Raw genomic sequence first — 17,291 nt, forward strand, 5'->3', positions numbered from 1 at the left:
GGATAATGGGGGAAGGGGTAGAGTCATGCAGTAAGCCAGGCTTTCTTCCTGCAAACTTATCATATGCAAAAGTTTAGGTGATTTGCATCATCTTCTGGCCCGGAGGCCTGTTAACATTTTAAGACCTTTTCTTCAGAAAACTTATTTTTCTCTAAAGGTGGTTGGTCAGGAGCCACCCTCCAAAAGCATTAGATAAAGTTGCATTCCTACAGAGCAAAGGTGTGGTGGGCTATAACAAGAAAAAGAATTAACTCAAGGGTCCCAGGTTACAAACATTAAAGCTACTATTTACACCAATTATATTAATCAATACACTGCCAGGGACACAGCAGGTAGGGGATATGGAGACTTAGCAGCAAACATTGGCCCAACAAGTGAAAATCCCTTCACCAATACAATTTCTAATCAATCTTTTAACTGCTCAAAGGAATCTGTATTTAGACAGTTTAGAACATCTCATGCCTCTCAGTTTGGAGGCTCTGAGCAATCACATGTGGCCGGAAAAACCTATTCAGGCAGGCTAGAGGACTTCCAAGGGAGTTTGTAGGTTGAAACACTGTCACACCCAGGAATTAACTGGAGCTGTAAGCTAACTCTTTTTTCAGAGAGGTAGTGGGGGACAGCCCCTCGTAAAGTCAGAGGTGTAGGTGAAAGCACAAAGCAGAAAGTAGGCAGACTCTGGTTTTGGGGGTAGATTGCTCGAGAATTTCCAGGGAGACTCCTGAGGCTTGATCCCGCCTTTTCGTATGCCAGGCCTCCTTCCTCATGACCTTTGCCAGGGGCGGAGCTCGCTGCCCGCAAAGTCGCTCAGTCGTGTCTGACTCTTTGCAACCCCATGGACTGTAGCCTACCAGGTTCCTCTGTCCATGGGATTTTCCAGGCAATAGTACTGGAGTGGATTGCCATTTCCTTCTCCAGGGGATCTTCCCAACCCAGGGATTGAACCCGGGTCTCCTGCATTGTAGACAGATGCTTTACCATCTGAGCCACCAGGGAAGTCCCAAAAGAGATGTCCTTTTCATTATAGGGGACTGGAATGCAAAAGTAGGAAGTCAAGAGATACCTGGAGTAACAGGCAAATTTGGCCTTGCAGTACAGAATGAAGCAGGGCAAAGGCTAATAGAGTTTTGCCAAGAGAACACACTGGTCATAGCAAATACCCTGTTCCAACAACACAAGAGAAGACTCTACACATGGACATCACCAGATGGTCAATACTGAAATCAGATTGATTATATTCTTTGCAGCCAAAGATGGAGAAGCTCTAAGAAGAGCTCTAGAAGCTCTTGTTTTAAGTCAGCAAAACCAAGACCAGGAGCTGACTATGGCTCAGATCATGAACTCCTTATTGCCAAATTCAGACTGAAATTGAAGAAAGTAGGGAAAACCACTAGACCATTCAGGTATGACCTAAATCAAATCCCTTATGATTATACAGTGAAAGTGACAAAAAGATTCAAAGGATTAGATCTGATAGACAGAGTGCCTGAAGAACTATGGACGGAGGTTCATGACATTGTACAGGAGACAGGGATCAAGACCATCCCCAAGAAAAAGAAATGCAAAAAGGCAAAATGGTTGTCTGAAGAGGCCTTACAAACAGCTGAAAAAAGAAGAGAAGGGAAAGGCAAAAGAGAAAAGGAAAGATATACCCATTTGAATGCAGAGTTCCAAAGAATAGCAAAGAGAGATAAGAAAGCCTTCCTCAGTGATCAGTGCAAAGAAATATAGGAAAACAATAGAATGGGAAAGACTAGAGATCTCTTCAAGAAAATTAGAGAATACCAAGGGAACGTTTCATGCAAAGATGGGCTCAATAAAGGACAGAAATGATATGGACCTAAAAGAAGCAGAAGATATTAAGAAGAGGTGGCAAGGATACACAGAAGAACTATACAAAAAAGATAATCACGACCTAGATAATCACAATGGTGTGATCACTCACCTAAAGCCAGACATCCTGGAATGCAAAGTCAAGTGGGCCTTAGGAAGCATCACTACAAACAAAGCTACTGGAGGTGATTGAATTCCAGTTGAGCTATTTCAAATCCTGGAAGATATGCTGTGAAAGTGCTGCACTCAATATGCCAGCAAATTTGGAAAACTCAGCAGTGGCCACAGGACTGGAAAAAGTCAGTTTTCATTCCAATACCAAAGAAAGGCAATGCCAAAGATTGCTCAAACTACTACACAATTGCACTCATCTCACACGCTAGTATAGTAATGCTCAAAATTCTCCAAGCCAGGTTTCAACAGTACATGAACCATGAACTTCCAGATGTTCAAGCTGGTTTTAGAAAAGGCAGAGGAACCAGAGATCAAGTTGCCAACATCCATTGGATCATCAAAAAAGCGAGAGAGTTCCAGAAACACATCTATTTCTGCTTTATTGACTATGCCAAAGCCTTTGACTGTGTGGATCACAATAAACTGTGGAAAATTCTGAAAAAGATGGGAATACCAGACCACCTGACCTGCCTCTTGAGAAATCTGTATGCAGGTCAGGAAGCAACAGTTAGAACTGGACATGGGACAACAGACTGTTTCCAAATAGGAAAAGGAGTATGTCAAGGCTGTATATTGTCACCCTGCTTATTTAACTTATATGCAGATTACATCATGAGAAATGCTGGGCTGGATGAAGCACAAGCTGGAATCAAGATTGCCGGGAGAAATATCAAGAACCTCAGATATGCAGATGACACCACCCTTATGGCAGAAAGTGAAGAACTAAAGAGCCTCTTGATGAAAGTGAAAGAGGAGAGTGAAAAAGTTGGCTTAAAACTCAACAGTCAGAAAACTAAGATCATGGCATCTGGTACCATCACTTTATGGCAAATAGATGGGGAAACAATGGAAACAGTGACAGACTTTTTTGTGGGGGGGCTCCAAAATCACTGCAGATGGTGACTGCAGCCATGAAATTAAAAGACACTTGCTCCTTGGAAGAAAAGTTATGACCAACCTAGATAACATATTAAAAAGCAGAGACATTACTTTGCCAGCAAAGGTCCATCTAGTCCAGGCTATGGTTTTTCCAGTAGTCATGTATGGATGTGAGAGTTGGACTGTGAAGAAAGCTGAGCGCTGAAGAATTTTGAACTGTGATGTTGGAGAAGACTCTTGAGAGTCCCTTGAACAGCAAGGAGATCCAGCCAGTCCATCCTAAAGGAAATCAGTCCTGAATATTCATTGGAAGCACGGATACTGAAGCTGAAACTCCAATACTTTGGCCACCTGATGCAAAGAACTGACTCATTTGAAAGGACCCTGATTCTGGGAATGACTGAAGGCAAGAGGAGAAGGGGACACAGAGTATGAGATGGTTGGATGGCATCACCAACTCAATGGACATGAGTTTGAGTAAGCTCCAGGAGTTGGTGATGGACAGGGAAGCCTGGTGAACTGCAGTCCATGGGGTCGCAAAGAGTCAGTTGGACACGACTGAGTGACTGAACTGAACTGAACTGAAGGAAAAGCTGATCAAATCACTCTACAGTAGAGACCATGGTAGCAAACACAGAGTTTCCAAGCAACTTTTCAGTAATCAGGATCTTAAATATGAGCAGGAAGTCAAGGTTTTCCATATACTTGAAAGAAAATCTCTAAAATGAATGATGGAGAGCATAACAAATGATCAAAAAAATTCCAAAGGAAACAGACTTCTCAGAGGATTAAAAAAACGCTATCATTTACATTCTCAAAGGATAAGACATGGTACTGCATAGGAAGATGACAACAGGATGCTACACAATAAAGGAATATTTGGAGACTACAGAAATATTTGAAAATGAAAATATGTTCTAAATACAATAGCAGAAACAAAAACAAGATAGTTGACGCAATCTCTCAGAAAGCAGAGAAAAAAGACAAAAATACTGAAAATAGGAGAACTTAAGAAAATCAAAAGATCAGCCCAGCAGATCCAATATTGGGCTTATAAAATATTCAGAAGGAAGAAAAGAGGAAACAGGGAATGGGAGGAAATTATCAAAGCATAATTGGAGAAAATTGGAGAACTTCACATGCAGATTGAAAATGACCATTGAATAGTCTGTTTCTTTTATAGGTGGCAATCACATGTATATTTGCTTTACAATAATTCATTAAACTGTATATTCATGAATTTATGGAATACGTACTTTTTCTGTGTATATGTTATATTGTACAATTCTTTTTTTTTAAGTTAAGGGAAAAAAAGGGAGAGGCCCACCAAGCGTCCAATCCAGTGAATCATAATAGACCTACATCATGAAGGCAATGGCACCCCACTCCAGTACTCTTGCCTGGAAAATCCCATGGACGGAGGAGCCTGGTGGGCTGCAGTCCATGGGGTCTCGAAGAGTCGGACACGACTGAGCGACTTCCCTTTCACTTTTCACTTTCATGCATTGGAGAAGGAAATGGCAACCCACTCCAGTGTTCTTGCCTGGAGAATCCCATGGACAGGGGAGCCTGGTGGGCTGCAGTCCATGGGGTTGCTGAGGGTCGGACACAACTGAGCGACTTCACTTCACTTTACATCATGACACATAATAAAATTTCAGGATGCTGAGATCAAAAGATACTATAAGCTTCCAGAGAGAAAACAAACAGGTTTCAGACCAAGCATGGCCTGAAGAATTAGAATGGCCCTCTACCTCTGAACAGCAACTCTAAAAGCTGAAAGACAATGGAGCGCTGCCTTCAAAATTCTGAGGGAAATTATTTCTAACCTAGATTCTACACCTTGGCTGTGTTTTCAATAAAATATTAGTGTAAAATAAAAACATTGTCATACATAGTCCTTAAAAATTACCACACAGCCTTTATGGAAGAAGCTAGTACAGGAAAACATATCCCATCACAATGAAGAAGTAGATGAAGCCAGAGGAAGACAGGGTCCAGGAAAAGATCCAACATGAGAGAGGCAAAGGGAGTCCTAGGAAAAGGGGGGGGAAGATGCCCAAACTGAAAGTGTGTCACAGGTCACTAGTGATTAATTAGAATACAAAACATAAGAGGCTTTCCTGGTGGTCCAGTGGTTAAGAAGCCACCTTCCAATGCAGGGGACGCGGTTTGATCCCTGGTCAGGGAACTAAGACCCCTATGCTGCAGGGCAACTGAGTCCATGCAATGCAACTTGAGAAGCTTACATGCCATAGCGAAGACCCAGCACAGCCAAAAAAAAAAGGTGGGGGGGAGCAGGGGAGGGGGACAATCAAGGATTTCTTCCAGGTTTTGGGTTGAACAACTCTTCCAAGGAGCGTGTAATTAGACAGAAACACTGAAAGAGCAGGCATGCGAGCAGGGATGCTTTTAGACACATGGAGTTTGAGTGGAGATGGTGGGTATGAAGAACTGACATCTAGGCTAGGCATATGGAGTCCTGTGCTGGCAGAGTAAAGATGGCAACCTAAGTCTCCACAGTGGAAAAGACCACCCAAGAACAAAGTGTAGAATGAGAAAAGAAGGCTTCGACAGAGCCCTGAAAACTCCCAGATTTAAGGATGGGGCAGAAGAGGACCTGGAAAGGCAGGATAAAGGGACAGGAAGAAAACGAAGGGCATGTGAGTATATCAGGAAGACTAAGAGACGCAATCGCTTCAGGAAGGATGCTATGTTAAATAGCCAGGAAAGAAAAGGATTTAGAAGTGTCCCGTGACCACGTTCCTACTATAGGTGGCTCAGGTTCAGTACCTGGTCGGACAACTAAGATCCCAAAGGCTGTGAGTGAGGTGTGGCCAAAATAAATAAACACTTTTAAAAAAGAATGGTAAATTCTATGTTCTGTGTATTTTACCACGACTAACAAGAAAATCATGAATCCCATGAACTCTGGACTTTAGGAATAATAACTTGGCATGTGAACGCGAGGGGGTTGTAGGGAAAAACAGGTCAGGAGGCAGGTGCTCTATGGGAACCGTCCGCTCAATATTTCTGTAAACTTAAACTTGCTCTAAAAAAATTGTATCTATTCTTTTAAATAAAAAGATAAAAGTATCCGGTGGATTTAGTGACATGGAAGTCTCTGGTAACAAGGGCAACCATTTGTCCCCATTAGATTATTAAAGATTAATAAGAATGATCTAATAATTATGAAACTATAGTGAAATGGCACTCTCGTACACTATTGCTGGAAATATAAGTAAGCATCATGTTTTTGATAGGTAATTTAGGAATATCTGTCAAACATAAAATATATATAACCTCTGACCCAGAAATTCTACTGGTACAAGTGTGCAAAGTTTAAGGATAAAAATGTTCAAAGCAGTTCCTTTATGCAAAATGTGGGGCCGGGGTACAACGCCATCAAGAGGAAACAGAATGAATAAATACAGTTAAAGAAACATATCCACCAGGACATATGTATACCTAGGGCTGAGTCATGCTGATGTATGGCAGAAACCAACACGATATTGTAAACCAATTATCCTCCAATTAAAAATAAATGAATTAAAAAAAAAGAAATGTATCCAGCAGATGCCTACACCATGCTCGTGAATGAAGTAGATATTATTGTACTAACACAGAGCGATACCTATGACATAGTGAGTATAGTCCCCATGTTTCTAAAATGTACATATAGATACAGATATGCATACACATTATACTATAATGCTAATATACATATATGTTTGTAAATACATAAGGTGAAGAGACAAAAGCGATTAGAGGTGGTCTATAAAAAGGGATTGGGGTGGGGGCAAAAGAGGGCTCTCATTTCTCCACTAGTTGGATTTTTTTTCCTAAGAATGTATTATTTTTATGAATTTTTAAAAGAACATGAAAGGAAAAATAAAAAAACATCTGCTAAGACAACAGTGTGGGAGAAGTTCGAATGGCCACCGTCTGATACTCTACCGTCTCTGAGACAGGTTCTTGGCATAGATCTGACTGACAAAATCTTGGGCTTGAAATTGTAGGGGTGATGCTTCGTCCTCCCTACAGGCCTTGAGGTGCTGGGAGGAGAACAGCTCGCTCAGATGCTGCAGCACTTGGGGGTGCGGCATGTCCTTTGCTGTGCAGAAGTTTAAGAGTGCATAAAACATCCCCTCCAGCCACTTGATGTTGAGGCTTATTCCCCCTAAACATCAGTGAGAAAGGAAACACCAGTGAGCACCACCTAAAAAGGTCTACAGGGAACCGAGGACAAACCCCAGACAGTGAACAGCTACCTTCTGTCCAAGACAGTTTGGTTATGTAAACTTCTTTACCAGACCAAGAGCCCTGGGTGTGCCCTTTATAACACGTCATGTGTTAACCCTACCTACAGATAGGTTAATGTAGACATTGCTAATGACAGATGCATCTTGGGAAATCTCTGGAATGGTTCTTGCAATAAGGCGCACTGCAAGATTACAGTAAGGAAAAGCCATTTGGTCCCAGAGGCTGCATTCTTTTGTTTAAACAGGCTCTCCTCTCTAGTTGTTTCCAACTCATCCTTAGAAGGTCTGATTAATCACACTTCTCAACTTTTCCTTTAAAAAGGCTGCTTTTTAAAAAAATTTTTTTTTAGATTTTTAAAAAATGTGGATCATTTTTTAAAGTCTTTGCTGAATTTATTACAATATTGCTTCTGTTTATATATACATATATATATATATATACACACATATATATATATATACACACACACATACACACCTGTGGCTCAGCTGGTGAAGAATCCGCCTGCAATGCAGGAGATCTGGGTTCGATCCCTGGGTTGGGAAGATCCCCTGGAGAAGGGAACGGCTACCCACTCCAGGATTCTGGCCTGGAGAATTTCATGGACTATATAGTCCATGGGGTCACAAAGAATCGGACACAACTGAGCGGCTTTCAGTTTTCATATACATTTTTAAGTATTTATTTTATCTTTGGCTGCGCTGGGTCTTCACTGCTGCGCGGGCTTTTCTCTAGTTGCTGCAGACGGGGGCTACTCCCTAGTTGTAATATACGGGCCTTTCGCTGCAGTGGCCTCTCTGGCTGCAGAGCGTGGGCTCCAGGGCATTCAGGCTTCAGTGGTTTTGGCTCTGGGGCTCTAGAGCACTGGTTCAATAGTTATGGCACAAGGGCTTAGCTGCTTTGCAGCATGAGGGATCTTCCCGGATCAGGGACCAAGCCCGCATCTCCTACATTGGTAGGTGGAACCACTGAGCCACCAGGGAAGCCCTGCTTCTGTTTTTTTATATTTTGGTTTTTTTGGCCACGAGGCATGTGGGATTTTAGCTCCCCAACCAGGGGTCAAACCTGAACCCCCTGCTTTGGATGGCAAATTCTTAACCACTAGACTGACAAGGGAAGTCCCTAAAAAGGCTGCTTTTTGCCACCAAAGTTGTTCCCATATAAAACCTAAGTAGCTGAGAATGCCATCTAGCATCTAGCATGTTCTTCCCCCCCCCACACACCCTCAGCACAACCACACCAGGGTTTAATAAGACAGCAACAGGTCAAGAGGAAGGTAATTTTCAAAAGTGCCAAAAATATAGTGAGCCCTTACCAGCAGGACTGTAGGGGCAGGTAGCCTGAAGAATCACGGGGTCTTGGAGAGCAGCGGTGATCTCACTGGCCCCCCAGATGTGGGCAAGATCTTCAGCACACTGATACTGGGGCCTCAAGATGTTAGTGTGATTCAGTAGGAGTTTCAACCTGCAAGTAAAGCAATCAAGGCAGGGAGTGCAGAGCCAGGACTGGAATGAACCAGCACGTGATCCACGGAGGGCACATCCAGCCCCAACCACACAGTCCCCTGCACAGCACAGCCCAGAGGCAAATGCAGGTGTGGGACAACCTCTTAGCCGGACGGTTCACCCATCCTCCTCAGATACACTTATTGAAAGTTACCACGAGCCAGGCGCTGGGCCCAGCACTAGATGTACCAAAAGGGTATCTGACACATGCTCTCCATCAATTTTCATGCTGTTGACCCGGATACAAGGGAACACGAGTCAACTTCAGGTAGGTGAAAGTGAAAGTTGCTCAGTTGTGTCCGACTCTTTGTGACCCTGTGGACTATATATACAGTCCATGGAATTCTCCAGGCCAGAATCCTGGAGTGGGTAGCCTTTCCCTTCTCCAGGGGATCTTCCCAACCCAGGGATCGAACCCAGGTCTCCTGCACTGCAAGTGGATTCTTTACCAGCAAAGCCACAAGGGAAGCCCCAAGTAGGTGGAAACAATGCTCTGTTTCTGCTCTAAACATTTGCACATCAAAGAAAATGCCCCACCCGCAAGTGGTGTTGATGGAAAAAAGGGGAGGACACAATTTCAAAGGCTGGCTTGGGCCCTTCTGCTGATGAAGATGCTTCCACCTCATGACTGGGAATGGTCAACTCCAAGAGGTAGGGGCGGGGGTGGACATGAGGTGACAGAGAGGTCCTGCCAGCCCTGTGCTCACCCTAACAAGATACCTGGATACTGGGATGGCAGAGACAAAGCTGTACACAATGCAGTCTTTCCCAAGCCGGGTTTGAATTTCTACGCAGATATTAGGCAGCTGAGATGGCAGGCAGCAGAGGAATACCACATTGGCCCATCCCACCAGAGAAGCGTTCTGGTAAAAACACTGGATTCCCAGTTTCTTGAATTCATCTGGGAGGGAATAAAAGAAGTCAGATAGATCACAATACAGAAGACTTCGGAGTCAACATCAACTTTGGGTAAAGTGAAAATTGTAGTCCTGTCTGACTCTTTGCGATCTCATGGACTGTAGCTTGCCCGGCTCTTCTGTCCATGGAATTCTCCAGGCAAGAGTACTGGAGTAGATTGCCATTTCCTCCTCCAGGGGATCGTCCTGATCCAGGGATTGAATTTGGGTCTTCTGCATTGCAGGCAGATCCTTTACCAATTGAGCCTCTAGAGAAGCCCCCAACTTTGGGGAGAGGGTGGCAACTATTTTATCTCAAGTCTTGTCACCAGGTGTGGCTTCCTAGGTGGCGCTAGTGGTAAAGAACCTGTCTGCCAATGCAGGAGACGTAAGAGATACCAGTTCGATCCCTGGGTCAGGAAGATTCCCTGGAGGAGGGCATGGCAACCCACTCCAGTATTCTTGCCTGGAGAATCCCATGGACAGAGGAGTCTGGCAGGCTATGGTCCAAAGGGTCGCAAAGAGTTGGATACAACTGAAGTGACCTAGCACGTATACACACTTGTCACCACATAAATCAGAAGAAATTCCCTTATGGCTTCTAAAAGCCACACAGCAAAGCCCTGGCCCCACGACTACGACAGCTGATGCCACCACAGCTGTGCTCGAGATTGTTAGATAATTCATCCTGACCTCATGTTTAAACCAAATGCTAGAATTTTTCAGATTTTTTTTTTTTAGAAAGAGAAAAGTCTGAACAAAGCCTTCTGCTCCAGTTTACTGACTTTACCATGTATCAGGTGATGTATGAAGTACTTGAGACACATTATTGAGGGAATCCTTGGCTTCCCTGGTGGTTCAGTTGGTAAGGAATCACCAGCAATGCAGGAGACTTGGTTTTGATCCCTGAGTCAGGAAGATCCTCTGGAGAAGGAAATGGCAACCCACTCCAGTATTCTTGCCTGGGAAATCCCATGGACAGAGGAGCCTGAGAGGTATAGTCCATGGGGTCATAAAGAGTCGGACATGAATTAGTGACTAAACCCCCAATGGGGAATCCTCACAAGAACCTTATGAGGCAGAGGCCAGTATTATCCCTCTATTATAGGGATATAATATTTCCCTATAAACTATATATCCCTATATTACAGAAGTGAAAGCTGAAGCTTCGAGAATCACGTGACTGGGAATTTCCTGGCAGTCCAGTAGTTAGGACTCTGGGCTTCCATTGCAGGGGTGTGGGTTTGGTCCCTGATCAGGTAAAGACAAGCAACCAAAGCAAAATAAAACATGCTCTTTATAAAACAGAATTGTGTGACTGGGACACAGTTAAACAGCTTAACTGGCTTGAACTGGTGGAGAGAGAGAAAGTGACTGAGAGAGTGGAAGAGGGAAGAGGACAGGAGTAGTTTGGGAAACTCTGCTTGTAGTTTCAGTAAAGTGTACACAATTTAATGTCAACAAGATATTTATAAACACAGAGAGAAACATAATAACTCACGTCCTTGCTAAAGCCACTCCTTGGTAGCTAATCATTTGATTGTACTTATGTGACCTGAGGGGTTTCCCAGGTGGCTTAGTGGTAAAGAATCCATCGGCCAACGTAGGAGACACGAGTTCGATCCCTGGTTGGGGAGGATCCCAAATGCCACGGAGCAGCTAAGCCCATGAGCCGCAACTGTTGAGCCTGTGCTCTCAGGCCCACAAACTACTGAAGCCCACACGCCCAAATGTCCGTACTCTGCAACAAGAGAAGCCACCGCAATGAGCTAGCCCACACATCGCAACTAGAGAATAGCCCCCATTCACTGCAGCTAGAGAAAAACCCTCACAGCAGCAAAGACCCAGTGCAGCCATAAAATAAATAAATAAAACTATTAAGAAAAAAGAAACCTACTGTATAGCACAGAGAATTACACTCAATATTTTGTAATCACCTATGTGGGAAAAGAATCTGAAAAAGAACATACATACTTACATGATGTATAACTAAATCACTTTATTGTACATCTGAAAACAACACCTTATAAATCAACTATACTTCAATTAAAAAAATAATTAAAACTAATTTAGAGCAAAGAAAAAGTACAAACTGTATGATTCCATTTGTACAAAATTCTACGGAATGTAAACTAACTGGTAGTGACAAAAATCAGATCAGTGGTTTCCTGAGTGGGACCTGCAGGGAGGTGGAGAGGTTCATGACTTGACTGTGTTGATGCTTTCATAGGAGCATACAGGTGTCAAAACATCAGACTGTACACTTAAAAATATTTTTTAAAATATTTATTTATTTGGCTGCGCCGGGTCTTAGTTGCGACATGTGGGATCTTTAGTTGCGGCATTTGGGGTCTAGTTCCCTGACCAGGGATAGACCCAGGCCCCTTATCTTGGGAGCATGGAGTCTCAGCCACTGAAACAGCAGGGAAGTCCCTCAAACTATACACTTTCAAAATGTACAATTTATTATATACAAAGTGTATCTCAATAAAGCTGTATCTGTTCTTTGACCTAGCAATTAAAAAAAAAATTATGAATCAGGAAGTCCTACTCAGTAAGGCACAGTTACATAAATTACCTTAAGTCATACTTTAGGAATACTGTACAACCTTAAAATCATGATTTTCAAGAATGTCAAATAATATGCAAATGATCCATTAACTGTTTTTAAAAGCAGGATACAAAAAGCTTTGCATAGTTTTAGCTACTGGTATAATCTGATATAATCAGAAGAAAAAATGGAAAAGCAATGATAACCTGATAAGGAAATTATAGGTAGTTATTATTTACTTTCCTATAGAGTAATTTTCTAAATTTTTTATAACACGCATGTATTATTTTACATGTTTTAAATTATTGAAATATAATTTGCACACAGTGCATCACACAGATTTGAAGTAAATAGTTTGATTCTTTTTGACAAATGCAGACATCCAAGGAACGTGCACCTTTCTCAAGAAACAGAATGTCTACATCTGCCCAGAAAGTTCCCTGGGGCCTCTTCTCAGTCTCCCCAGAAGCACTCACTGTTCTGATTTCTACCACCAGAGGTTAATAAATGGAATCACTGCAAAACATTAAAAAAAATTTTTTCAGTACGTGGTATTATTATTTTTTTGACTCTACCACATGGCATGCAGGATCTTAGCTCCCCAACCAGGGATCGAACCCATGCTCCTTGGAGTGGAAGCATGGAGTCCTAACCACTAGAAAGCCAGAGAAGTCCCCCGTAAATGGTGTTTTTAAAAAACAAGGCCAAATGTTTGGAAGCAGTAAACCACTTGGACTCTAACTGGTCCAGTTAGAAGATTTGAATTCTGTTTGGAAAGCATCTCTGAATCAAAGACCCAGAAAGATATCTGGCCACAGGGCGCAGGGAGAAGAGATGGATATAAATATTTAGGTGGAAAAGAAAGGCGCTTTAGGGAACAAGTTTTAAAAAAAAATCTTTCTGGGACTTCCCTGGTAGTCCAGAGGCTAAGACTCTGTGCTCCCAATGCAGGGGGCCCAGGTTCCATCCCTGGTTGGAGAACTAGACCCCACATGCCGAGACTGAAAAAAGATCCTGAATGCCACAATGAAGATTAAAGATCCCAAGTGCCGCAGCTAAGACCCAGTGCAGCCAAATTAAGTATTGAAATTAAAAAAAAAAACACTTTCCAGCTTTTCTCAGGGCTAGCAAGCTGAGAACTCGGCCAGCTGTATGCAAGGATTCCTCTTTCGAGGGCCCCTTTCCAAATGGCCTGCCCAGTGCTCCTCACCCAGGGTCTCTGGCCTCCGAGTGGAGATCCGCAGATTCTCAGCAGGGATGGGGATGAACTGGAGCAGCGTGTGTGCCAGCTGCTTCCCAAGGTGGCCGCCTCCGATGATGCCCACCTTTAATGCATCGTCATCTTGAGTTTCTTCACGCAACCCAGTCAAGTGACATTTAGAGGTTCGCTTCTCCAGTACTAATTTTCTGGCGAATGATTCTCTGGAGAATGAACACAGACACACACAAATATTAAGACATGCACGTGTGTTGTATGAAAGGAGAGAAGGTTAGCACTCCCCTTGACAAGGATGGAAGAGACTCTTGGGCCTGACAACATGCATACGGTTAGGGCATTGCCACCTACTTCGTGGCATCTAACCACTGTTTTTAAAGAGACACATGTACCCCAGCATTTATTACTGCACTGTTTCCAATAGCTAGGACACAGAAGCAACCTAGATGTCCATCGGCAGATGGTGGTACATATATACAATAGAATATTACATATCGGCAGATATGTGGTACATATATACAATAGAATATTACTCATCTATGAGAAAGAATGTATTTGAGTCAGTTTTAGTGAGATGGGTGAAACTGGAGCCTATTATAGAGTGAAATAAGTCAGAAAGAGAAATACCAGTACAGTGTATTAACACACATATATATATATGGAATTTAGAAAGATGGTAACGAGGATCTTATATACAAGGCAGCAAAAGAGACACAGATGTAAAGAACAGACTTTTGGACTGTGTGGGAGAAGGGGAGGGTGGGATGATTTGAGAGACTAGCATTGAAACATGTATATTACCATAGTTAAAACAGATGACCAGTGCAAATTCGATGCATGAAGCAGGGCACTCAAAGCCAGTACTCTGGGACAACCCAGAGGGCTGGGGTGGGGAGGGAGGTGGGAGGGGCGTTCAGGATGGGGGGACACATGTGCACCCATGACGGATCCATGTTAATGTATGGCAAAAAGCACCATAATATTGCAAAATAATTATCCTCCAATTTAAATAATTTTTTTAAAAAGACATGCACGCCCTTAGCCCTTCTTGACTGTCAATCTCTGACTTTCTCTGCTTTAACTTCCTCAAATGCAGTCTGCTGCACCACCTTAAGTCCTTCAGAGAGAAGCATTCCAACTATGTGCCACTGACCCAGCTTCAGGCTTCCCTGGTGGCTTAGTCGGTAAAGAATCTACCTACCAATGCAGGAGATGCAGGTTCAGTCCCTGCGTTGGGAAGATTCCCTGGGGAAGGAAATGGCAACCCACTCCAGTATTCTTGCCTGGGAAATCCCATGCACAGAAGAGCCTGGTGGTTTACAGTCCACGGGGTCGCAGAGTCGGACTAGACCTAATGACTAAACCACAACAACAATGACCCAGCTTCTCTGGATGGAATGAAATGTTCCTCCTGAGTGAGTTTTCCAAAGAGTAAAGCATACCCCTTTCAAAAGATCAGCGCTTGTTTAAAACCTTCTTAAATGAACTCTTTTTTGGTTACATGTATTGTGCATTTCCTTGCCTTCTTAAACACAAGGTCTGACTGTTAACTATTTGCCGCAGGACCATCACTGTGAACAGCCACCATCATACCTTATCCCGGAACACAGGGAGCCAGTCCTTCCACTGTTTCCTGCGTGGACAGTGGTCCATTTCCATCTCCACCAGGACAAGTGCACTCCTCTCCTACCATACACCTCCTCTTCCTGGTTTGCTATTTCAGTTCTGCACACACCCAGGAAATCACGTAACTTAGCTTTTCCTCCAATGTGATGATTTATCAAAGAAAATGGTTTATACGGGAAAACAGACTGGAGAAAGGGAGGATCAAGGATTTGAGGCCACTCTTTCTGGAGATTCACTCACTGTTGGTTCTGGATGTGTTTCCTTGGCCCAAGATGAACAAGGTCTGACCCCTGAACACATAGGCATCATTTTATGTTGTTATAGGATGATCTTGATATCTGTGGGGCTTCCCTGGTAGCTCAGCTGGTGAAGAATCCACCTGCAATGCAGGAGACCCTGGTTCGATTCCCGGGTTGGGAAGATCCGCTGGAGAAGGGATAAGCTATGCACTCCAGTATTTGGGGGCTTCCCTGGTGGCTCAGCTGGTAAAGAATCTGTCTGCGATGCAGGAGACCTGGGTTCAATCCCTGGGTTGGGAAGATCCCCTGGAGAAGGGAAAGGCTACCCACTCCAGTATTCTGGCCTGGAGAATTCCATGGACTGTGTAGTCCATGGGGTTGCAGAGAGTCAGACATGACTGAGCGACTTTCACTTCACTTATAGTTGTTCTGTATTTCTGTGAAAAATGGAGTCTTTACACTCTGGAGCTTCCATCTAAGCATGACAAGCCACATTCTATGTGAGGCTTCTCTTTTGGTTAAAAGGAGAGCGTTTTCCCACTGTGCCTAATCCTTCCAAATAGAAGGTGCCTCCTGAGAGTTTCCCATGTTGGTTTCTCATCACACGTCTTTGGAGGCAGCCCACAGGTTTATGCTTCCCTATCAGAAACCCTTCTTCAGCGATCAATGCAAAGAAATAGAGGAAAACAACAGAATGGGAAAGACTAGGGATCTCTTCAAGAAAATCAGAGATACCAAAGGAACATTTCATGCAAAGATGAGCTCGATAAAGGACAGAAATGGTATGGACCTAACAGAAGCAGAAGATATTAAGAAGAGATGGCAAGAATACACAGAAGAACTGTACAGAAAAGATCTTCACGACCCAGATAATCACGATGGTGTGATCACTGACCTAGAGCCAGACATCCTGGAATGTGAAGTCAAGTGGGCCTTAGAAAGCATCACTATGAACAAAGCTAGTGGAGGTGATGGAATTCCAGTTGAGCTACTCCAAAACCTGAAAGATGATACTGTGAAAGTGCTGCACTCAATATGCCAGCAAATTTGGAAGACTCAGCAGTGGCCACAGGACTGGAAAAGGTCAGTTTTCATTCCAATCCCAAAGAAAGGCAATGCCAAAGAATGCTCAAACTACTGCACAATTGGACTCATCTCACACGCTAGTAAAGTAATGCTCAAAATTCTCCAAGCCAGGCTTCAGCAATATGTGAACCGTGAACTTCCTGATATTCAAGCTGGTTTTAGAAAAGGCAGAGGAACCAGAGATCAAATTGCCAACATCCGCTGGATCACAGAAAAAGCAAAAGAGTTCCAGAAAAACATCTATTTCTGCTTTATTGACTATGCCAAAGCCTTTGACTGTGTGGATCACAATAAACTGTGGAAAATTCTGAAAGAGATGGGAATACCAGACCACCTGATCTGCCTCTTGAGAAATTTGTATGCAGGTCAGGAAGCAACAGTTAGAAGTGGACATGGAACAACACACTGGTTCCAAATAGGAAAAGGAGTTCGTCAAGGCTGTATATTGTCACCCTGTTTATTTAACTTATATGCAGAGTACATCATGAGAAACGCTGGACTGGAAGAAACACAAGCTGGAATCAAGATTGCTGGGAGAAATATCAATAACCTCAGCTATGCAGATGACACCACCCTTATGGCAGAAAGTGAAGAGGAACTCAAAAGTCTCTTGATGAAAGTGAAAGTGGAGAGTGAAAAAGTTGGCTTATTAAAGCTCAACATTCAGAAAACGAAGATCACGGCATCCGGTCCCACCACTTCATGGTAAATAGATGGGGAAACAGTGGAAACAGTGTCAGACTTTATTTTTCTGGGCTCCAAAATCACTACAGATGGTGACTGCAGCCATGAAATTAAAAGACGCTTACTCCTTGGAAGAAAAGTTATGACCAACCTAGATAGCATATTCAAAAGCAGAGACATTACTTTGCCAACAAAGGTTCGTCTAGTCAAGGCTATGGTTTTTCCTGTGGTCATGTATGGATGTGAGAGTTGGACTGTGAAGAAGGCTGAGCGCCGAAGAATTGATGCTTTTAAACTGTGGTGTTGGAGAAGACTCTTGAGAGTCCCTTGGACTGCAAG

General features: G+C 43.3%; 1 protein-coding gene across 1 annotated transcript in view; it reads right to left on the reverse strand.

Annotated features, from left to right (window-relative positions):
* NOXRED1 (NADP-dependent oxidoreductase domain containing 1) overlaps positions 1–17,291 on the reverse strand; it is a 23,289-nt gene that overhangs the window by 4,232 nt on the left and 1,766 nt on the right. The window contains exons 3-6 of the mRNA XM_010844388.1: positions 13,312–13,443; positions 9,375–9,555; positions 8,465–8,613; positions 6,844–7,066 (exon numbers count right to left, since the gene is read on the reverse strand). Coding sequence (XP_010842690.1) covers positions 6,844–7,066; positions 8,465–8,613; positions 9,375–9,555; positions 13,312–13,443 — 685 coding nt within the window. The remainder of the gene's footprint in view (positions 1–6,843; positions 7,067–8,464; positions 8,614–9,374; positions 9,556–13,311; positions 13,444–17,291) is intronic.

Source organism: Bison bison, unplaced genomic scaffold (genome assembly GCF_000754665.1).
Source record: "Bison bison bison isolate TAMUID 2011002044 unplaced genomic scaffold, Bison_UMD1.0 scf7180017864201, whole genome shotgun sequence".
In the NCBI taxonomy this organism is placed as follows: Eukaryota; Metazoa; Chordata; class Mammalia; order Artiodactyla; family Bovidae; genus Bison; species Bison bison.